The following is a 24559-nucleotide window of genomic DNA, read 5'->3' as shown; positions in this document are numbered from 1 at the left end:
TCAGAATGCATTTTCTGAGGTTTATATAGACTTCTATGAGATGTACTGTCATTTTGCTCAGAGTCAAGTGAAGCATACAGTGTTGAAATCTAGGCCACGGACCTCATGAAGAACCTTTCATTTCCAGACAGCCCATGCAAGGCCAGGAGGAGTGCTTTGAAAGGAGGCTTCCCGTTAAGCACAGGAATGTAAATTAGGCAGTTAAAATTAAGAGCTTGAATCTAACTAAAAGAGCATAACATCCAATCTAATTAGGGGAGCGCTTTAATGAGCGGGTAATTAGCTAAGGAGCGGTGCACACAGGGCCTGCATTGTGGCTTGAACTTGTGTGTCGGGCCCTGCTGACTGGGGCACCCTTTGTGTCAGATTAGTCCCCGCCTGGGAAGAATTACCCCTCTCTGAAATATGGTTATATGCCTCGCTCGCTCTATGCCTTTATCCCATTTAGGCCTGATGTCGAGAAAAAAAAAGTCTTCTAAATCATGACCATTTTCTGAAATCAGTGGTTCTCAATATTTCATGTCAAGGACCTTAACAATTATATGTATTTGGCCGCCAACCCCCCATCTGAAAATATGTTGTTCCAGGGACTCCCCAGTCCCCAGAAGCAAAGATTTGAGTTAAAAATGTTCGCTCTGAAAGAATATACAGTACATGTATATTCAAAGATTTGTGCCACATTTTCACGATTAAAAATAAATAAATAGCATATCTACAAGCTTGTAGCGCGGCACTCAGTGCCATGCTATGAGCTTGTAGATTTTTCAATAGCTAAAGCATAAAAAGGGGTTTTCCCGCCCAGAATGCGTTATGTAAGACACCGTCTTGGATATCCTGGGGGTCAGCGGGAGGTTTCGGCCTGCTCATCAAGTTAACTTTGGGACGTCTCCCGCCAAATCATCATGCAGCGAGTATAACGCTAACAGTTTAAAAATCATTACAGAGTACAGAATAATGATTAGATCAGAATAAAACCGCTACGGTTTACAATTACATCACCAGGAGGACCAGGACGTATACACACACAGATCATTTGCATGATTAAAACGTATGGTTCAGTATAACATTTTGTCTGCATTTAGCTGAGATTTAATTGCAGACCAACTTAGCCGTATAATCTGAACGTCTTAAGGACAGTTCGTCAAGACTCATGGTGATTAACGATGGACACATATTATTGGCTGTTACACTGATCAAACCTGTGACCCTTTTTTTCTTTGCTCACGGTCCAGGACACTGCACCCGCATGCCAAAAAGAAAATCTATCATTGGCATCAAACACTCCTATTAAAACAAAACAAAACAAGGGCAACAAGCACCAACCAATGAGCGGATCAGTTGAGAGAGAGAGAGAGAGAGAGAGAGAGAGAGTAGACCTATATATATATATTTACTTGGTATCTTGACCTCCCAAGTGACTGCAATCAAAAGAGGTGTGTGTGTGTGTGTGTGTGTGTGTGTGTGTGTGTGTGTGTGTGTGTGTGTGACACACACACAAACACAAAGACAATACATCATAAAGCGGAGGCCGCCCAAAGCGCACAACGCAGGTTTTCATCAGGCATGGTTCAGGCCCTGGAGATACCCGTACGTAAAGTGGCTCACTGCTATGGCGTTAGCATCCTTCTCTCCGCTCCGCCCCTCTGACCCCCCCGGAACCTTAACAGAGACTGTATTAATTTTCCTGACAAAAATCAATTGGCCAAAAGGGGCCGAGGACTATAGGGAGAAAAGCCTCATTACTGCAACACACGGCACCATAGGCAGCAAAGCCCACCCTCTCATTGGGAGGGCACGGCTGTTTTTATGGGGTAATAGTTTAACAGGGGGGGGACTGGATGGACAAAAGGATTGTTTGTCCCCCACATGCACCCTGAAGGAGCCGTTCTAAATCAATTGTCACGTGTGTGTCCCGTTTAATAGCATTAGAAAATGAGGACCTAAAGATAATTTTGGGTCTATTTGATATGAATATATCACAAGGCGTATGAGGCTAATTTGTTTTGAAAAGATGGCATTTTAATTGAGACGTTAAGAGACAAGAAACGGAAAAAAGGAAAGGGGAAGAAGAAGAAAAAAGTCTAGGCCAATGCAACGCATATGACTGCAAATTCCCAACCATGTGGATGTTTCATTTTTTTTATTTCTATTTATATACTGGCTGGGCAAACTGAGAGGGAAAACATTTCCCCCAAATCAGATTAGGAAACTGTGAGCCTTATGAATTAAAAGACTGTTTCAAAGGGAGAGCTGTGGATTTAGACCCAAAGACCTAATAAGTCCTATAGACTTGACAAGAGGAGGAAAAAAAACTAACTAATAGCACAATAAATGTGCTTTATGGACTAATAAAACGTATATCACAGATCCTGGATGTGACAACACTTGACCATCTGGGGGGGAACGTGTGACGCTGTCACCCTGACAGCTATAGCCTATATGCAGAAAGGCATTGTGAGCAGAGTGGTGGGATGGGGGGGTAAAGGCATCATGAGAAAGCAGTGGTGGGACAGAGTGGTGGGATGGGGGGTAAAGGCATCATGAGAAAGCAGTGGTGGGATGGGGGGTTTGGCGTGAGCGTGGTCACTAAGTAGGCTCTATGTGTTTAAAATGTGCTGCACAATACCTGCTAATTCTATTAAGTGCTGGTGCGGCGTGGCAGTGTGGTTACGGGGTTGATGTAAATGGACGGCCGGTTGACTAAACAATGCACGAGCATTAGAATAAGGTGATTGGATGACAGAGTGGAGTGGACGAAACCTTAACCCGTTAAGGACGGGAAACGCTATATCGCTTTATGTCGCTTTGGTGTTTAACCACTTTGACCATTATTTAATACTTTAGCTGTTGAAACATAGCAGATCTACAAGCTCGTAGTGCGGCACTCAAGCTTGTAGATCTGCTAATTTTTTTTTATCGTGACAATGTGACGCAAATCTTTGAATATATATTCTTATTTCTTTCACGGCGAACGTTTGTTTTAACTCTTTGCTTCTTGGGGTCCCTGAAACAACATATTTTCAGATGGTGGTCGGTAGCCAAATAATTACATATAATTTTTTGGGGGTCCTTGACATGAAATAGTTTGAGAATCACTGACATAGCCTAGAAACAGAAAAGTGATGAAATTATTTATTCTACATGTTGCAGAATGTGGTCTCGGGTCTAAACGGTTTAAAGCCCGGCCACCCCCGGGCCTTGCCAAGTCCATTATGTGTATTGGAGACATCTTGAGATTCGTCATAGGGAGATGCGAGTTCCGTAGTGGTTGGGTGGGGGGGGGGGGGTACGCCATCGTTTCGTTAGCGCTCCTCATCGTGAGAATGGCTTCCACCTTGCGACACCCAGGTGGAGGTAATGCAATGAAATGAGGCCGTCACCCAAAACAATCCCCCATAAACAGGCCCTCTTTCCAATCTTTGTCTGGGACCTTTGGGCCGCTTTAAGAAGCCGTCTGCAGTCAACTTGTTCCAAGGACAGACAGGGTCTTGAGTCCCGCAGTACTGTAAAAGTCTACGTGTCAATTTACACTCTTGTACACTCTCCTGTGATGGAATTGGTTCATACTGAACATCTTGTTAGATGGGGTAAATTTTTACTTGCGCCAGCAGAGCGCGCAAGTACTATAGTGTGGTCGGCTGGACCGAAAGTGGTACAGTATGTATGTATCAATCAAATCAAATGTATTTATATAGCACATTTAAAAACAACTCATCGTACCAAAGTGCTTCACATATACAATACAATACAATACAGTGCAGAAGACAGTCAATAATTAAACAGGCAATTATAACAAAGTAATCTAACATAGTGCAAGTTCATGTGGGGGATTCAAAGGCTTGTGTTATATAAAAAAAAGTTTGATGTTGTGATTTAAAAGACTCAACGGAGGGAGCAGACCTAACGGCGAAGGGAATGCTGTTCCACAGTGCAGGGGCTGCGACGGCAAAGGCACGGTCGCCCCGTAATATTTAAGAGACCCCTGTCTGCTGGCCTGAGGGTCCTGATAGAGGGGGGATAAGATGGGACTTTGGTGATGTAGCGATCACCGGATAATCAGAAATGACCTCCGAGATAAACTCTGCTAAAGATCGCGGCCATTCTGGGACTCTATGGAGATCGGATGACCGTTTGTTTCAGTGTTTGTTTTCTCTCGTCCGTTTCAAGATGGATGCCGTTTCAGGCCATATACTGTACACGCCTGCCGTAAACTGACGTCGCTAAAACGTATATTTATGTAATACAATTTTGTAAAACGTATGGGTACGTGTTTAGCTTTAAAGAGATCCAAAAGCGTATTCTAGTGCGTATTAATGTATGGAAGCTATATGCGAACGTTTGTCTTTTAAGGACTAATGAGCGTATTATCTAGACATTAACCCCACCATTATAAAGATGTCGTGGTATTCAATAAAGCATGTGTTCCTGATAACATGGAAACACCTGTCGTCTTCACGACAGCACATCTGATTGACCTTTTCTGTGCGTGCGTGCGTGCGCCTGTACGTGATTTGACGGAGGAGGGAACTCCAGGGATTTCTGTGCAATGAGATATAGAGTTTGGAAATCAGGCCTTGGCTTTTTATCCGATGTGCTGTCTGGAAGGCAATTAAATAAGTAGTATGTTGTTGTTGTGATTTTCTATAGTGGATGCAAATGTGAATCCACTATAGAGTATACTGTAAGTCTGCTACTTTTGAAAAATCGTGAAAATGTGGCACAAATTTGTAATATTAATTTTTTCAGAACTAATGTTTTTAACTCAAATCTTTGCTTCTGGGGGGGGGGGTCCCTGGAACAACATATTTTCAGATGGGGGTCGGAGGCCAATTGCATATCATTTTTGGGGTCCTTGACATGAAATATTGAGCACCACTGACCTAGAAACATGAGGTTTTTCAGAAAACTGGAGGATTTAGATGAATTCTTTTTAATTTCAACGTGAAGCCTAAATGGGTTGAACTGTGAGTTGCTCCAGTGCCTCCTTTTCTCCTTATGCAATACATTTGTGTCGGATCTGCGTGTGGCATCCCGTCTGACCAGTGGCATAGCTAAGAGCGTCATAAGCATGCGCCCGTCCTGCGCTGAAAGTAGCAAATCTACAAGTTCTCTACCTCTCGCAATGCACATGCGCTTTGGGCTTGTACATCAGTGTTTTTCCTGCAGCTAGTTGAATCGACTGATTCATAACTTTAGGAACGAACCAAAGTCCGATTCAGACACACGTGCATCGATGCAGTCACATCGTTAATGTTAAAATCGAATACCGATTCATATTAATATTTTTTGACGCCACTAATTTGTATCCATAGTAATAAATGTTTCCCTTAAAAACCTGTACTGTCCACAAGTTTCACACATATTTAATATATTTGATAAATAGTCACTGTCGATTTCAAATCATTGAATCGTACCGTATCGCCATAATGAACCAATATCGTCCATGTCAACCATGAGCGGCTAGTCACTCAGGTGCGGAGCCAGGAATTCTTTATGAGTAAGGCATAGCCTATACGAGGTAGGCATTCCATTTCTTTGCCGGCACACTTTGGCATTTTAGACGGCACACTAAATGATGACAACGAACATACTTTTATTTTGTACTTTATTTTATACTCATGAACCACAACTCCACAAGCACTGCACCAGATATAATGGAGCCTACATGAAAGAAAAAGGGAAAAAAGCGTCTTGTTCTATATTGAAGCCAAGATACCGCAGCTGCTTGTTGTTATGTGCGTAATCTTTCATTGATTTCAGTATAGTTTGGAATTTTGTTAGCTATATTGTTGTTGGTAGCTCCTCCATAGCTGATAGAAACCCAATTGTCTCTGTAGAGACCGACGGGCAACAAAAGCAGCAACAGGGATGGACCTCTGGTTCTTCCCCAGAGCGGGTGGTGGTGGTGAGCGGGGCTGGTGTGATTGCTGCCGGTCAGCCGGTGTAGGACGCAGGACACACAGATGTGTATGCTTCTGTCTGATACACTGTCTGTCCGCCTTGAGTAGCGGCTATAGGCGCCATATCATTTTTAATAAACCGTTCTCTAGGGGAGGCAGAAACGTAACCACTCTGCCTTGCGGTGGACTACTGGCGATAGTTATGGTACCCACCACTGTGTGCTTTACGAGAACTCTGACTGAGAGGCGAGATAAGCATTGGCAGTGGCACCTATTTTTATATAAAGCCATTGCTGGGATGGTCCCTGACTATATTTGTTCCATGATGAAACTGAACAATAGCACGTATCAGACCCGCTCTAGTGAAGGTTCCTCAGGCTCAGGCAGAGTTGGGCATGACAGCTTTTTCGGTCAATGGTCCAACTTCGTAGAATGAACTCCAAAACTGCTTAAAACTGAGCTCCCTGCCATCCTTCGGTCAGTTCAAAGGGATGAATGGAGAAGCGGGATGACTGGACGCGACAATGGAAGTCTGAGGACGACCTAGAGATAGGAAGTGAAAATCTGTTTTTTTTTCTTCTTCACCGCAACTGTAGTGTTATGAGCGCGTACAGGACACAGTTGTGAACCGTAATCATTATTGATATTAACAACGAATGTTGGAAAATGTATACATTTCTCTACTGAATAAATACATATATTCCTGAATGTGTATTTAGTATCTATTTCCAGTTAACATACACTCGTAGACACGTGTGGTCATTCCTCTACTCCACAAACTGGCCACCCAGCACTTTGCTATAGTGGCTTGGGGACAGTAGAGCATTGCCCCCAGGAGTTGCACACCGACACCCTAATGGTGTGTGTGCCTGTGTGTGCCTGCCTGTGTGTGTGTGCCTGCCTGTGTGTGTGTGTGTGTGTGTGTGTGTGTGTGTCTGCCTGTGTGTGTGTGTGTGTGTGTGCCTGCGTGTGCCTGCCTGTGTGTGTGTGTGTGTGTGTGTGTGTGTGTGTGCGTGCATGCGTGTGTCAGGCCTCCCGAGGATTGGCCCGATTCTCCCCCTCATGCAGCACAAGACTGCGGCCGGGGGTTTGCGACCTTGCAGAGAAATTATTACTTTTATGTTTGCTTTATGGCTCATTTTTCACATTAAACGTGGAAAAATCTATTCAGAGGTCACGGAATTCCTGCTTCTTTTCGCCGGGCGGAACTCATCTCCGCAGCCCTCGGTATCGATAAAGCATTCAGCGGAGCAGAGCGCGTGGCCCGATGGACTGGACTGTCCTCCACGCAGTGACTGTTGTTTTCCTCAACGAAAAATGTCCGTCGACTGCCTTTTTCCACCGACGAAAACTAAATGAAAACTAAGCTATGATGACTAAACTAAGACTAAATATACTGACGTCAACAAATAAAAACTAGACTCAAATGTTAAGAAGGGACTAGTGGACAAGATATTTTACACTAGGTTGCATGCTGAAAATGGCAGATCTACAAGCTCACAACTCATTGTGGGCTTGTAGATTGGCTATTTTCAGCAAGGGGAGTTTCCCCAGCCGGACTTATAGCGCTTGGAAGGAACACGTTATTCTACCCACCAGTTCCTTTCCCCTCCATCAGGTGCCCCGGCTGGCCAGGGGGAGGTAGCTTAGACTAGAGCAGTGGTTCCCAAAGGGGGTCCTTGAGGGAGTTCCAGGGGGTCCCCAGCTCAATGATAGTTTGTATGGGTCTAACTCTGAGAGTGTACAAATCTCAGAGTTAAAGGGGGTTCCGTAGACTAATGCATGTAAAACTGGGCGTCCTTGTGCGCGCACACACAGAGAGAGAGAGAGAAAGAGAGAGAGAGAGAGATAGACCACTTGGTGTCATTGAGACTTGTCCTTTTCCTCCCGAGCCGCGTCGGGCCGTCCGTCCGGCTGGCTGGCCCGGCCCGGCCCGGCCCCGACGCCACACGGCGATAAGAGATAGCATTGCCAGAACGAGTCATAAAACGTTGGCTTTTATGGCTCTGTTATTGTCTTTCCGTCTACAATTATAGTGATTACTCATTCCCCCCTTTACCTCCCCGGTCGGCCCTCGCGGCCACACTTAATAGACTGCATTTTACTAATGGAAAATTAAGTAGCGGCCGTGGCAGCGGGGGTTTATAAATATGTAAAATATACTTTTAATTATTTCAAGTGAGTCTGGCAGCTAATCAATAAAGTGGCACGTGACAAACATACGCTTGCCACGGGGCTATTGTAGAGCTACTGGTAAAAGATAAGCATGGCCTGTCAGCGCAGCCCACGGCCCCTAATGAATATTTTGAGCCTGTCATGTAGTGAGACAAATGGATTAATTGTGCCCTGCTAATATAATAGGTTCTTCATGAAGAGAGGAGAGGAGAGGAGAGGAGAGGAGAGGAGAGGAGAGGAGAGGAGAGGAGAGGAGAGGAGAGGAGAGGACACGAGCAGCAGCTGCTAGGTTTTGAACCCTGACGTCAAATAAATATTTATTGGGGGTTTTGGGGGGGGGGGTTAAGTAGATTTTTGTGATTACACAGATAGCCACTTAGCCACGGTTGTTTATTCATTTATTTGGAAAGTTGATTAATGACAAATTGCTCGATGTCATATTAATTCTATTTTTGGCCCGTCTCGCTCACCGCGGGGGGCATCCGCGGAGCGATCGATGTGTCCCCGCCGCGGGAGAAACGGATGGCGTTTCTAAATGAATGTGGCTACAGTACTGTTGCACACGGCTGGAAGTAATGGAGGGGTTTAGTGAGGTTAAGAGTTTTTGTTGTGCACGGACGACTGTATTGCATTGCACAGAACGGGATGTCTTATACAGACACAGTGTGGTGTTGTATGACAAATCAACAGTTTTTCCATATGCCACGTTATACTGCAAGTTTATGAAGATGAGCTTGTCAAATAGAGATGTCCAGATACTGTATCTGTATCGGAAAAGTATCGGATCGGCCATTATTTGGTAATATCTGTTCATAGATATCGGTATAGGCAAATATGCCAGATCCGACACAAGGGTAAGGGGTAAATAAAATGTTGGGGCATGTGGAGTTTGCTTTATAGTTGCCCAAACTGCAAGTGCACATTTGAGTGAGGAGTCTGCTATAAACACAACACGATATATAAATAGATATAGATAGCTATAAACACTATTCCCGGTCGGTGGACCGATATTTTTTTATCGGATCGGAAACTAAAAAAAGTGTATCGGGACATCCCTATTGTCAAACTAAGGTGTGTTTGTGATTACATTCAGGGGGAGAAGTACACATTGGATACTATTTTTATTTGTGTTTTGTTTTTTTGTTTTCTCAAGAAGCTAACAATATAAAATTTGGCCTTTTTTAATTTTGTTATTTCACTGCCTTTAAGTTGAGGATTTTGCACAATATTAAATAGGATGTTAATTATATTATTTTAATTACTAACCGTATAGTACTGAAAAATCATTAGCCTTCTTCATTGACGTTTCTCCCCAAATTTGTTGTATCTCACCTTATCTCAAAGTCTAGTCTGATGAATTGTATCACTAGACAACAATTAGCACAGCCGCGCCATTTTGACAAATTACGCTCCCCCCCCCTCCTCCTTTTCCTTCTCTCCGTCTCTCACTCAGCCGTCCGTCCGTTGGCAGTTTGAGGTGAAAGAGAACATAAAGACAAGCAAGCACAAATGAGCGCATGCATGAGGCGGGCCTTCCTTCCTGGAAGCCGTCCTCTCACGGTGGGAAGCGGTGACCTTGAGTCCTCCCTTGGACTGATGCTGTCGTCCCCCCGTCCCCCCCCCGCCCCCTGTTCCCTGTCCTCAGTCAGAGGGAGGGAGGGAGGGGGGTGGTGGGGGGGGGTTGGGGGGTATGGAGGGAGCGTGATAGGACGGCGGGGCGGGGTGGGGGGGGTTGGGGTCGCCAGCCGCTGTTCTCATCAATTAAATGTGCGACAGTGTTTTCCGTTGGCTGAACTTCTATGTCAAGGAGATGGGCAGGACCTCATGTTTGTGCTTTTGACAAATCAGCAAATGTTTAATCTCAAAGATGTGCCGGTGCTCATAAATAATGCAAGGGGATGGGGAGGGGGGGACCCGAACTCTTTTCTCTCTCTCTCTCTCTCTCTCTCTCTCTCTCTCTCTCTCTCTCTCTCTCTCTCTCTCTCTCTCTCTCTCTCTCTCTCTCTCTCTCCCTCCCACTGCCAGGGAGAAGGGGTGTCTGTGTCCTGCTGTCTCAAAAGAAAAAGAAATAAAAAAGAAAACAGAAAAAGGCCTTTAGACTAAATAAATCCTCAGACCTTTTCGTCATCCACACACAGTCTCCTCCCTACTTTGATTGGATAATATCCTCATCCTCTTCTTCGTCTCAATCGTACCTGACCCTGCCTGGCGTCACATGACTGCTCAGACCGGCTTTGTATCATAACTCTACTTCATGGACATTTTTCATCCTTTTTTCTCTCTCTCCCTTCCCGTCTTCCTGCCTTGTTGCTCATCTTGTACTTCTCATTTATAACATGGTCTTAGTCTCGCGTGGCCAGACGTGTTGCCTCTCGCAATTTCCAAATGCTTCCGTCATACAGTCTGGACAGTAACGGACAGTAGGACAGTAGTCTGGACAGTAACGGACAGTAGTCTGGACAGTAACGGACAGTAGGACAGTAGTCTGGACAGTAACGGACAGTAGGACAGTAGTCTGGACAGTAACGGACAGTAGGACAGTAGTCTGGACAGTAGGACAGTAGTCTGGACAGTAGGACAGTAGTCTGGACAGTAACGGAAGGCTCTGTTCCTGAGCAAGCCATAAAGCGGAAGGGAAGCCTCCTCGCTCCCCCACTTCTGTTCTGTCTTTAGAGTGGTTGAAGATTTCTCCTAATATAAATATAAATCATCTAGGCATGTATCGCTCGCTGCTTAGCAGGAATGTAAATAAAATAAAACGGAAATGCCAGCGTCCTGTATCGTATTTTCAGAGGTGTAGTTTCACACAATAGTTGAGAGACTAATGACATGGTGACTGTTTCATGTCTACGTAACGTTATTCACTCCCCCCCCCTTCACCTCCCTGCTGCATTCTCTTCATGGCGCCAGTGTTGTTTTTGGCAGCAAAATTTGGTTTTAGTTTAGTCATAGTCTTTGGACTGAAACTTCATTTAGTTTTAGTCACATTTCAGTCACCTGGAATGTGTTAGTGTTAGTGTTAGTCTAGTTTTAGTCGACTAAATCTACAGTTGTTTTGGTCAACTAAAATGTATTTTGGCGGGCCTTGATGCCGTCGTAATGAGTGTTTTTATACTTGCTGAAAATAGCTAATCTACAAGCTCACAACATGCAACCAAGTGTAAAATTACTTATACTTGTCCACTAGTCCCTTCCTAACACTTTTATTTGTCGACAGTTTTTATTTGTCGACGAAATTGTCAGTATATTTTGTCTTAGTTTTAGTCATCGTAGCTTAGTTTTAATTAAATTTTTGTTTTTTGTCAGTGAAAAAAGGTAGTCGACGAACATTTTACGTCTTAGTTTTAGTCGACGAAAACAACACTGCACATTATGAAACAGAGAATGTGAGAGTTGTGTGGCTGGCTGTGCCAACGGCAGATTTATCCCCAGGCGAAGGTTCTGCCATCTCTCAAAGACTGAGAGGATTGAGGTCGGCGGCTTTGCCTCCGTTTGGCCCCTAAAATGTAAAGAGGGCGACAGAAAGCAGAGTGTAGTGGACTGTGAACCGCATCAAATCCCCCTCGCGGGGTGGCGGCGCAACTTCCTCACCCCTTCCCACACGCTTTGAGTGGCTCGTCCGCCCAACTGGGAAAGTTTCCCCCAATTGTTCGCCGAGGGGGGGGGGAAATTAAGTTTTTAAGCCTATTGAAGGTGATCTTTTGCTCATTCAAAAAGTCCATTTGAATGTGTCCTTATTTTTTTGAAAGGCTCAGATAATTGATTCTCCATATTATTAGTGGTGAAGAATGGTGCTGCACAGCACAGCACAGCGGCCTGGTCCATGTTACTGTACTGCCAGCAGTTTGCACCTGTTGTGTTGGTCATACTGTACTGTACTGTACTGTATGTGCGTACTGCGGTACTGGTGTTTATGACTTCAAGACCAATGTCAGAGTTGTGAGACATAATGGTAGATGTAGAGTGTGATCTTCTTTCCTGACGTGTTCATGTGTTTCTGCTTGCGTTTGACATGCTTGATAGCAGAGATGGGAAGTACTTTTTTTGAGTATCTGTACTTTACTGAGTACTTATTTATGCATCGTTCGCGGAGTGCTTGCATCGGTAAAATCCATGGTTGCACCTTTTTTTCATGGTAAATTTCACCCTATCCTGTGTTTCCGAGGCGCATTGAACGTACCATCAGAAAAGGAAGGAAAAAAAAGGTTTCTTGCAGGCAGCACACAGCCGCACACAGTCAGTGAACAGAAGCTACCGTGCGACCGTGCAGAGTAGACACGTTGAGACTGAGACAACAAACAGACTATAAAGAGCAACCGCGACTAACAGAAGTGAGCCCCACGCATTAAACAAGAGAACCACCTTTAGCTTTATAAAATAGCTGTCCGAATTTGTCCGTCGATCAGTTGACTTTTCACTGTAGCTCTGCGTGCTGGTAATGATCCACACTCCACAGCTGTTCTCACTGATTCTCCTATGCGAATCTGCGTCGCGATCATCAATTTGTAATTAAAGAAAGCTTCTGCAGTCTGCACACACGTGTACAACAACAACAACGCCACAGCAGGGTGTACTGCTTGCGTTTAAAGTAGTTTACAACCGTTTCACAACTTTCCACTGTCCAGCTTTCCCCTGCTGTTCTATGCAGCAAGACGGTGTCGCACGCCTAAAATTACAGATCCACAAACTCACATCTGGGCGTGGATGAGACGCGTTGTGAGCTTGAACATCTGCTATGTATTTAAAACGTTAATAATACATGCAGGCCAGGGACTTCAATGTTTTTCAGGTCAAGCCAAGGACCACTTAGCTGAGATTGAGAGATCAAGCAGGGACCCCCACTATACATAGGCAATTATATTATAAAACTGTTGCAGATTAAACTAGACATAGACTTGTTTGACAGCACTACAAGTGTGACCTACCTGTAATTTTTGTTTTGTTTATTTGTTTCTTTTCTATTTATGTTGGTAACATTAATTGATGAACGATAGGCTATTACATTTTAATCTCTTGTCAAAACTTCAAATTGACCTTTGAGATATAATAATTATACTATAGCCTATGATTATTAGTAATCTAACAATTCCACAATAACCAGCAGAGAGCAGACCCTTTGTTTACTTACAGAATTCTATAAGTTGGGTTGTTTGAGATGCAGAGCTATAATACTAACCTACAGTAAAACAATAAATTGCTTTGAATTGAAATGTAATGCATTTTTACATGTTTTGGGAAATTAATAGAGCTTTAATATAAATCCTTTCTATTGTGATGAATCGCCATCAAATCGCATCGTATCGGTAGAGGGGTGAATCGTATCGCATCGTATAACCAGGAGATTCCATGTATCGCTAAAGTATCGTATCGCTGGCAGTGCATCGAGATGCATATCTAATCGTGAGATGAGACGAGATATAGTTTACACGTATTTGCGGAACCGAACCAGGCAGAAAATTGAGCGACACTGAGGAGGAAAGTGACATTGAAACGGTCAACACTGCAGACTCGACGCAGGACGAGCCAGGCGAATCAGACGATCAACCACAACCAGCCAAATCAGTGTTTTTGGTGGGGATCTTTTTAGTTTAATAGCCTTCGACGTATATGAGGTTACAGTTGGCTTTGCAAATCCGGTAAAAATACTTGTACTTTTACTCAGAAAGTACATTTCAGAGCCTGTACTTTTTTACTTTTACTCGAGTAATTATTTGAATGACTACTTCTACTTTTACCAAAGTAGTTTTTTACACAAGTAATTGTACTTCTACTCGAGTACAGAATGTCAGTACTTTTCCCATCTCTGCTAGATAGATTGAGAGATAGATAGATACAGTATATACAAACAGATATATTAGTACAGACAGACAGACAGACTGAGGGACACTATACTAATGCACTGCCCGTCTCTCTTCCTGCAGGCTCTTGGAAGTATCTACTTTATCCACGAATCTTTGAAAAACATCCAGCAGTATGATTTCAAAGGTAAGCCGGTCCTCATTGCACGCACGCACGCACGCACACACACACACACACACACTCATCCCAGCCTGCATATCACACACATACCTAAGGCTATTGCAGGGCTATTCCCCCACTTCCATCAAAAGCCAGAAGGGTAAGATAAGATTAGCTTTGAGGATAATGTAAAAGGATCCGGCGGTTAGAATGTGTAATGCTTATTAATATTGGGATTTAATTCGTGAGATTTCGGGGCGGGCGGTAATGGGCGCGTGTGTGCACTGCGAGGTTATTGGACAGTTACGGCTGGTCTCATCAGCCTGCCGTGTCAGAGGGCCCGCGGGTGCGACCACCGCGCTAATTAAAAAGGGGATATAGATGTTGAGGCGCCTCGTCTCGCTATTACACCCGAGTCAGCATTAAGCACCGTTCACCCCCAGTGAAGGACAGGGCAGGGGGGGGGGGTCCACCCCTTGACACACACACACACACACACACACACACACACACACACACACACACACACACACACACACACTTTAACCATTTCTTTTTGTCCACACAAAGGAGATGCATACAATCATTACAATGACACAAATACTATAGGTGCATTTTAGAGTTACACTCACAAAATCGTGGTGTTTTCAGGGTGCTATAGGCATGTCACGCCAATTATAGCAGAGACATCACAATACTTTGCCAGCCTTTTTTGCCTCCTTTTTGGGCATCCCAAGTTGTCTAACTGATTGTTAGAGGGTGCTGTACTGTATGCCCTCTAGGCTCCCAAATATAAAGACACACATAAACGTGTCTCGTAGTTATTTGGAGAAGTTTCAATTTGAGTAAAGGAAACTTCTTGGGGAGATCAAAGGCAAGCACACCACCACCACATGGCAGTGCCGCACAATTAATCGGGAAAAACAGTTTGAGATCTAGATTCAGACACCTGTGCAATTTCAATTCCTAAATTTGAGCAAAAATCGTTGCAGCACTAGTTGGCTGTCCAGTTCATTTTAGTTGCTCTTGTGTTTTAAGAGAGAGACTTTAAGACGTCAAGCACTTTGAGGTCGTGTTTAACCCATTCTGGGCGGGAACCCCTTTTTGGTGTTTTAATAGAATATGTTGAGAATCGTGTGAGAATCGTAGTCTCAATTATTTGTGGAGCAAAGTCCAGATTGACATTTTGAGCAGCACTGCCACATCACATGGCTCTGTCTGTGTCCTGTAACAGGACACAGACATGATGAATTCCTGTTCTGTTTTTTAACTACATAGAAGTGTCTATTTGTATGTCTCTAAATGTTTTGATGAATTGAACAATGTGGACCCTGTTGTAAACAAGTGTAATGCTTAATTGGGTCGTCCACTCACAGTTAACAGTCTTTGTATTGAGTTTGTGCTTGAAATGTACTGTAATTCTACAAACTGTTAATAAATATTTCAATCAATCAATCAAAAGACAGAGCCACATCACGTGGCTCTCTGTGGTCTGTAAAAGATCTGCTGCTTGCCCTTCTTGGCATCGGCACAGCTGCGTTTCTCGTCCTCACCAGCAGGTGGAGCAGTTGTCTGAGGGAAGCTGGGGGGGGGGGGGTAGTCTCAAATCTACTGGCATTAAGGAGTTTCTTCTGACTCTCAAAAAAAGATTAAGGAGTTTCTTCTGACTCTCAAAAAAAGATTAATCTATTTTTAAATAATACCTCCTTTCTCTTATCCCCTTACACCAGTAGTTCTCAACCAGTGGTCCGCAGCTGTATGATGGAGATTGCAACCAAATGGACCCTTAAAGATGTTTAACTCTTGGTTTAATTTTACACTCTCAAATCTCATCAAATGGTGGTTCCGTGGCTCAAATGCTGAATAAATAATGTGTTGAAGACCACTGCCTTACACTCATAACTCCCCCCTCCTCTCTCTCTCTGTCTCTCTGTCTCTCTGTCTCTCTGTCTCTCCGTCTCTCCGTCTCTCCGTCTCTCTGTCTCTCTGTCTCTCTCTCTCTCTCTCTCTCTCTCTCTCTCTCTCTGTCTGTCTGTCTGTCTGTCTGTCTGTCTGTCTGTCTGTCTGTCTGTCTGTGTCTCTCTCTCTCTCTCTCTCTCTCTCTCTCTCTCTCTCTCTCTCTCTCTCTCTCTCCCCCTCCCCATATAGCCAAGAAGTTCAGGAAGGTGGTTGGGAAGGAGAGCTGCAGCTCAGACACACTAGAAAGCACACCCATGCTGGAGAAGGAGAAGTTTCCCCAGGACTACTTCCCAGAGGTGGGTGTGTGTGAACGTTTGCTCATCCTGCCACTTAATTCATTACTCCCATTGGCTGACCAACATGACGGGGACCGGTGTCTGATTGGTCAGCCCACCGTGTTGTCGACACGCACGGACGACAGCGGTCCGTTTTAAAAGGCTTTGCTTGGATTGACGGGCATAAAAACATGAAGAGGTGAAAAGTGTCATTAGCCCATCCCTCCATTCCGGGCGGGAACCCCTTTTGGTGTTTTTTAAGCATTATGTTATACTGTATAGCTAATAGCACGTAGCTTGTAGATCTGCTATTTATTTTATTTTATGAGAAAATGTGGCACGGATCTTTAAATGTTTATTATTTCAGAGCGAATGTTTTTAACTCACCCTGGAACATAGGGCGCGTTCGGAAATAGCGCACTGAGCGCACTGTGCAATGCAAACTAATAGGCGAGTGCGCTCTGGTGCGGTATTTCCGAACGCACCCATGTTTTCAGATAATTCTGGGGGTCCTTGACATGAAAACACTCCACTGACATCTAAACATAGGTTTTTCAGAAAACTGTTTTTTAATCAGCCTCAGGTCTAAATGGCCCTCATAACCTTTCAATAGAAAGTAAATAAAGTTGCTGAATTAGTCCAATTTGGCAGTGCTATTTATTGCCCTTTTTTTCTTCTCGCCGCACAAATCATTTTATGGAATCAATTTATATTGCATAATCCTGATTGAAAAATAGCACACCGGAAAAAATAAATCTGGGAACGATAATTAATTTTCTGTCAACAAAAGTTAAAAAGCCGACGCCCCCATAAAGCATTCTAACTGCGGGGTCTGTTTAGATTTGTCCCGACATCCACTCTGCTGAAATGTACAGTAATGGAAGTTCCTTTTACCATTTTTCTCATTGATTTTTCATAAACCATGAAAAAGATTATAATTTTTTTGGCTTTTCTGCCTTTATTTATAGTTTCAAGTGAGGATTGACAGGAAAGAGGGAGAGAGGGAGAAGGGGTTGAGTCACGCAGCAAAGGTCGCCATGAACGGGACTCGAACACGCGACGCGCTGTCAGGCCAGAGCCTATATGTGGCGGCATGCGCCTGGACCGCTAGGCCAGCGGGCGCACCGTCTGCTTCTGTTTTATCCCCGGTATTATTTTTGTCCTGTTTTTTGTTTTGTTTCTTCTCTTCCTTTATTTTTATTTAAATTGCTTTACTGCAGTCCAACGTTTTCCCTCTGCACCAAAGAAGAAGAAATCCAACCAACGCTTGGCTGAGTTGAATAGTAAATAATAATAATAATCTGAGCGAAAACCTTCCTTCCTTCCTTTAGCCCATTTAGACTCGAGGACGATTCTAGAAATGTCTTCTAAATCAGACAGTTTTCTGAAAACAAAACATGTTTCCATGTCAGTCGTTCTCAAACATTTTCACGTCAAGGACCCCCAAAAATATATGTAATTGGCCACCGACCCCCATCTGAAAATATGTTGTTCCAGGGAAGCAAAGATTCAAGTTCAAAACGTTCGCTCTGAAAGAATACGCATTCAAAGATTTGCGCCCAACATTTTCACGACTTTTCAAAAAATAGCAGATCTACAAGCTCGTAGCGCGGCACTCGGTGCCGCGCTACGAGCTTGTAGATCTGCTATTTTCTCAATAGCTAAAGTGTAACATAATGTTTAAAACACGTAAAAAGTGGGTTTCCTGGTCCGCTGAGTTTCCTGTGGAGCAATCTCTCTCTCTCTCCGCCGCGTTGGGTTGTGTTGTTGTTCCGTTCCCGTGGTTCCCCCCCTCCTCCACCGGGGGGCCCCGTGCCCGCTGCGCGGCCGGGCGCTGAGCGAGGGGAGCCCAGCGCTGAGTGGAGACCGTTCTGATATAGTAATAAAGACCACCAGACCCCCCCCCCCCCCCCGTGTCATCCCTGCACTCCTCGCTCATCTGTCAACCATGCTCCGGCGACCACCTCCGCAAATATATGCAAAGGAGATGGATACGGCCTCCTTCACACACACACACACGCACACACACACGCGCACACACACGTCCCCCAATTTCCGTCTCTTTCACGCACGCACACGCACACGCACTCACACACGTACTCACACAACACACACAGACAAGAACGACCCCCCCCCCACACACACACACACACACACACAAGAACGACCCCCCACACACACGCACACACACACTCGCGCACACACACACACACATGCATATGCATAAACATGGGCATGTACATATATAAACATTCGACTCACACGCATGCACATACTGTACACCTACTGTACATGTATAATCGTTGCTGTCTGGATGAAAACCACCCGACTATTTTTGAGGTTTTTGATTTTAGATTTTTATTTGTATGTTTATTTGTGGTGTTTAGAAAATATTGAACCAATGGAAAAGTAGTAATAAACGCTTGGGGCGTTATAAACTCCATTGGACCCTCAAACTGTCTGCTAAAGCAACTAACTCCACCACTTCTCCCCCTCTCATGGAAGTAATTGACAACATATAAAGTCACAACACCAACTTTGACGAGGCAGTATTGCTTTGTTTTAAAAATATATACGTTTTTTTTCCTGAAACACTTTGGAGTTAAGTGGTTTCTTCCCAACAACACAGCAGAGATGTGCATAAACTTGCATGTACACAGACACACACACACACGCCTGCGAAGCAGCAGGCCATCTCAGCGTTGCGTCTTCTCACTGGCGCTATTTTTTTGAAGATGATCTAAAACCAATTACATTGATTGAGGCGCGGAGCCATTTAAAATGATTACAGCAAACCGTTGTTCTGCGCTTAAGAGAGGGTGAGAGCGGATGAGGGGTGGGGGGGGGGGGGGGGGGGACAACAACAACGCACACAATATACGGGTTGGTTGGGGGGGTGGGGGTGCAGGGTGCAGATGAAAAAGTTTTGCCCCCCCCCCCACCCCCACCAGCGTTGATTTATCCGTCCTTCCCCGCTAGGGTTATGAATCCAGGATGATGCTCGCGGGAGCAGCACTCCAGATAATGTTAGAGGCCATTTAAAAAGAGTAGATTTGTGTAGTCTATCAGGATCCCATGTTTTTCTTTTTTTGTCTTTCTTTTTTCTTTTTTTTTCTCGTCCCCTCCTCTTCCTCCTCTTCCTCCTCCGCCGCCGGTCGCTCTCCCTCCGTCCGTAGTGAGAAATTGGTTGTTATCATAGATCACAGATACTGCTCAAACCTCTTATGAAAGATGAATTAATTTCACTAATGCTTTAATGCAAAGCTCTCATGAGGGGAGGCAGGCTGGCGATAACCCCTCGCGTCGTCCCCGCTTCCTTTCCGTCCATGATTTATGCCCCTCTTTTAGTAGATGAAACCGCCTAGATTTGCCATCCATCTGCAAGCTTTGAGGAATCCTATTATGGGGGAGGGGAGGAGGGGGTCTCGGATTGGGACGGAGCGGGACTCGGCAGCGGCGGCGAGGAGTGGGGGGACCCCGAACCTGGTTCCTCCTCCTTGTTGTCCCTTCAGCTGCTGCTGCTGGGCCCCCCGACGGGACGGGACGCTTGGCGTGGCCCCCCGACGGGACGCTTGGCGTGGTCACATCATGCGGTCAGTTTGAGGCAAAGCGTGGCGAGATGACATCCGGCTACGTCGAACCTCGTCCATACAGTGCCAACCAAAGTGGAGGTCTCGTTGACCCATTCAGGACGGGAACCCCTCTTGGAGTTTTTAAGCCTTATGTTATACTTTTGCTATTTTTTTAAAACCTTGAAAATGTGGCGCAAATCTTTGAATAAATATTCTTTCAGAGCGAACGTTTTTTAACTCATATCTTTGTTTCTGCGGGGTCCCTGGAACTACATGTTTTCAGATGGGGGTCGGTGTCCTTGACATGAAACAATTTGAGCACCACTGACATAGAAACATAGGGTTTTACTGACATAGAAACATAGGGTTTTTCAGAAAACTGTCATGATTTAGAAGACATTTGTAAAATCTGGTCTAAATGGGTTAAATGTCCCCTAATTGTTTTTCAATTGGAGTCAATTTGGATCTGTGTTGGAGTAATGCAGTATTACAGACGGCCATGAGTCAGAGACCTCCACCGAGGCAGGTTGGATGCAGTATTACAGACGGCCATGAGTCAGAGACCTCCACCGAGGCAGGTTGGATGCAGTATTACAGACGGCCATGAGTCAGAGACCTCCACCAAGGCAGGTTGGATGCAGTATTACAGACGGCCATGAGTCAGAGACCTCCACCAAGGCAGGTTGGATGCAGTATTACAGACGGCCATGAGTCAGAGACCTCCACCAAGGCAGGTTGGATGCAGTATTACAGACGGCCATGAGTCAGAGACCTCCACCAAGGCAGGTTGGATGCCAGTGCAATGGCCAATAGACTGTGTGTTCTGAAGCCTTTTAAGCTGCAATGGAAACAAGGCAAAACATCTGCTGGCCAAATTGTCATATATGGGATTTGTGGACTGTTATATCATAGTCCACAGGCAAATCAGAGCACTTGTTTGAGCCAGAAAACCCCAGACCACAGAAAATGTACTGAATGTTATACGTTTGAACATTTTAAAAAGCGTTTTTTTTTTCTTCTTTTTTTCTTTTTTTTCTATTTATAGTTTTTGGTGGAGAGGTGACCACCGGAAATGTCATGACTCTCTTCACCGAAAACGGGACTATGAATGAATAGGCATTTATGATATGTTATCTTTACAGTCCTCCATTAAGAAAGTGTCAGCAGGCATGCTGCTGATGACATCATGTTGGGGTGGGGGGGTTGTGTATGTGTGCGTGTGTGCGGCATTGCAATGCAGTTTAAAGACTATAGAATTAGGACCAAGAGACAAGATTGCCACTTACAATGTTGGAGAGCACTTGAGGGAGAGGATGCATTTTTAAACACACACAAGACGTCTGCTCTGCATTTGTATACGCACACTGTACAGTTTGTGAACATACTTTTAATGTCCCCCCCCCACCCCTCAGCCCCAGGTGCAGGTGCACTTAGGCAGATTAATTTGCAGAGCCACACATAACATAAGGAACTCTCTTACAATGGTTAACATGGACAACAGCAGCCACTACTGAATAGAAATCTGCATGCTGACATACGGTAAATTACTTTTACGGTGTGTTTTATTGGAAATAATTGTTCTCGCGTGGGAGTTATTTATGTCATAACAACACAGGTCGGTTGAAATAAACCGCTCACTTGCGCCACCCCTGGATTTTTTTTTTTTTTACCCCGTCCAGGACAGGCTTTCAGACGCGCCTCCTCAGCAGACTTGGCTCAGATCTGAACCCATTTGATTTTTGCTGAACCCGTTGCGACCGCATGCCCTTGCTGTCGTCGACCCCAGGCATGCAGGGTTCGAACCCACAACCTTCCATCCTATAGCCACCTGTGACCTGCATGGTCCTCTACGTTGGGTGTGGCTGAAACAAGCAGCAGTTCAGTTCTCTCCCCACCCTATATGTAAAAGTTCTGAGCGAAGAGGGGGGGTGGGGGTGGTGGAGGGGAGGGGTGCAGGAACATTAGATGAAAAGCGGAATCAGAAGGAACTGGACAAAATAGCAGGCACATTTCTTCTGAAAGGTTGAAGTGATGGATTCAACAGGCCTGTCGTTCCTCATTGTTCCGTCAATCTTTCCAACACCCCCACCCCCACACGCGTGCACACACACACATGCACGCACACACCGGCCCTGAATTCCCTGTGGACCTTAATATATTTATTTCTTTGGTGCAGTAATACATACATCGCCCCCCCCCCCAAAAAAAAAACCCATTGCATCATAAGGATTTGTCATTGCCTTATATAAATAAAGTATACGACCCAGACCTTAATGTACCCTTGCTATTGATTGTTTTACACAGCCGTAGGGAGGCAAGAAAGAAAAAAAAAACAGAAAGGGAGAAAATGGCCGACAGGCTGTATATCAACATCCGTATGAGTTTGTATTTGTTGTTTTGGCACCGTGACGGTGTCCATAAAAGCATGGACTTCTCATACCCTCTTAGAGCCCATAGTGCTGCTGCTGCGCGATACTGTACTGGATACTGTGATTGCTTTCAAGTACTGCCCTCAGAGAGGAAGTTAACTTCCTGAATAATGTCGTTTGGTTTTTTTTACTCGGATTTGAAAAGGCCATGAAACAGGATGTTGGTGTTGGATGCCTATACAGAACACGTAAGAAGTCGAGGAAGTCGTTTAAAATCGGCATCGCTCGCAAAAATGCAATTTGTCGTCTTCTCGTCGGCCCCTATAGACCAGGGGTTCTCAACGTTTTTGGCTGGGGACCCCCGGAAATGCTTGATGATTCTTAATCCATTCCAAGCATTAGTTTTGCACGAAAAACACTCCGGCTTGGGCTAAAATCGGCCATAGACACTTGCCCAAATGTGCCCAATTGTGATGACCTCATCACATTTGTGATGACGGCTATGGCCGTGTTTTTCGTGCAAAAATAATGATTGGAATGGATTCAGAATCATAAAAAACCCCTAGTTTGACATGTCAAATGCTACTTAAAGCACAATGAAGTTTAGAACATTTTGCCTTATATTGGTTGTTGATACCTCAACTTTCAGCAGCTGTCAAAAATTCCCCTAGGGCAGTTTAATACAAACCAATGTGGGATATGTTAGTAGACATCCTTACAAACACATTGGTGAAGAAAATTATTCGCAAGAAATGTATTCCCAATTTGTATTAATATCCCCTGACTATTTACTTCAGTCACTTCAAGTGGAGAAGCCTCGACGTCGCTTCTTATACTGAACTCCACTTCCCATAATCCCACAGTGTGAAGTGTGTAACCCTTTCTTCTGCTTTCATTACTACTGTGCACATCCAGGTGTGTTCAATCATTACAATCACAAGTTTCCCAAATACTGGGTTATCTACGTTCTGTTTTTAATCATTATTATTTCAAAACATAGTTTAAAAATAAACTACAAATAAAAAAAACAGATTCAATGATTTCTTTCTGCATAGGCTAATGAATAAATACAATAAAGATCTAAACGATTCCATATAAGGAAATTAGCCAATCTTGTAGACGTGCCATTTTCACTAGTTTGGGGTCCCGGGGCAAACATCTAATTTTTAGTCACGGGCTCAAAAGTTTTAGGAACCACTGACCACATCACAGCACGATGGGGCCTGCTGGCGTGAGATTTCATGCTCAATCTTTTTTTTGTGTTTCCCCCCCCCCATTTTGTCCCCGTTGAATCAGTCAGAACTGGCCTGGTGGTGCACATAACAGGCTCCTCCTGCACATCATTGATTTGGTATATCTTAATCAGAGGACATACAGAGACACGCACTCCCTCGGGGACAGACGCACACACGCACGCACGCACGCACATGCATCACGCCCCCGTCTCGTCTCATAAACCCTTGCTAGAGGTCTTCGCTTATTTGATGGGACCCCCGGATGATGGAATAAAGATAAATGCAGGTGTCTGCCGGGGTCCAAATCAATCAGGCTCCGTGTGTATTACATATTACTCACAGTGCATTTCTGTCACGGGGCCTTTTGTGTAACGCCCCCCCACACCGTACTGCACCTCCCTACCCACCCGCCCCCCACCCACCCCCAAAATCCACCACCCACCCACCACTACCATCCCACCGTAACGTTATTTATGGGGCCTGGTTTCTCCCGAGCTGAAATATAGGAAAGGTCACGGAGTGTGCGTGGTGAACCGCATCACAGGGGGTGCAGAGTGGTTGGGATGGGTGAGCAGGTCGGAGGGGAGGGGCGAGTGCTCTATCTCCCCTCTACTCTCTGTGTTCGTACCAGTGAGACAGATGACATTTGACGGCAAGAGGAAAGTTCCAATGGACACTGGAGTGTTCAGAGTTCTATATGGAGTGGTTTGTTCAGTAATTGGGATTCTTTTTGATATAGTCTCTTACGGTGGACTAGTCTTGCAGAGCACGCCCGCACGCACGCGCACACACACATGCCTACCATGAGTCTTGCCCCCTCCCCTCACCCCCTCTGTCCGGTCTGAAGATTAGAAATACTCAAGTACAAATATCTCCAATTGTACTTCAGTGCAGTAAGTAAGCTAGTATGATGCATGCAGGGACTTAACCCCCAATCCAACCCCTGATGATGGTGAGTGCTGTACTTACTGTAAGTACAGTACCGATTGGTCTATGGGTGGTTGTCCCCATAGATATTAATAAATATATAGATGCCTCATTGGCCGCTGCAGTTCGTTGATCGGGGTGATGGAGCTTCGCAAGGAATCTCTGTAAAATGTTCCAGAGCTCTTCCAG

At 44.8% G+C, this 24559-nt stretch overlaps 1 protein-coding gene across 3 annotated transcripts in view; it reads left to right on the top strand.

The window, feature by feature from the left end:
- Nucleotides 1-24559, top strand: part of inpp5a (inositol polyphosphate-5-phosphatase A) — a 206406-nt gene that overhangs the window by 95043 nt on the left and 86804 nt on the right. For all 3 annotated transcript variants that reach the window (XM_080782480.1, XM_080782479.1, XM_080782481.1), the window contains 2 exons: nt 13997-14060; nt 16182-16288. In XM_080782480.1, coding sequence (XP_080638606.1) covers nt 13997-14060; nt 16182-16288 — 171 coding nt within the window. The remainder of the gene's footprint in view (nt 1-13996; nt 14061-16181; nt 16289-24559) is intronic.

The sequence above is a fragment of the Protomyctophum bolini genome, assembly GCF_963924005.1.
Source record: "Protomyctophum bolini genome assembly, chromosome: 14".
Taxonomy (NCBI): domain Eukaryota; kingdom Metazoa; phylum Chordata; class Actinopteri; order Myctophiformes; family Myctophidae; genus Protomyctophum; species Protomyctophum bolini.
Note: the sequence above shows the minus strand (reverse complement) of the source record. Positions and strands in the feature narration are given on the sequence as shown.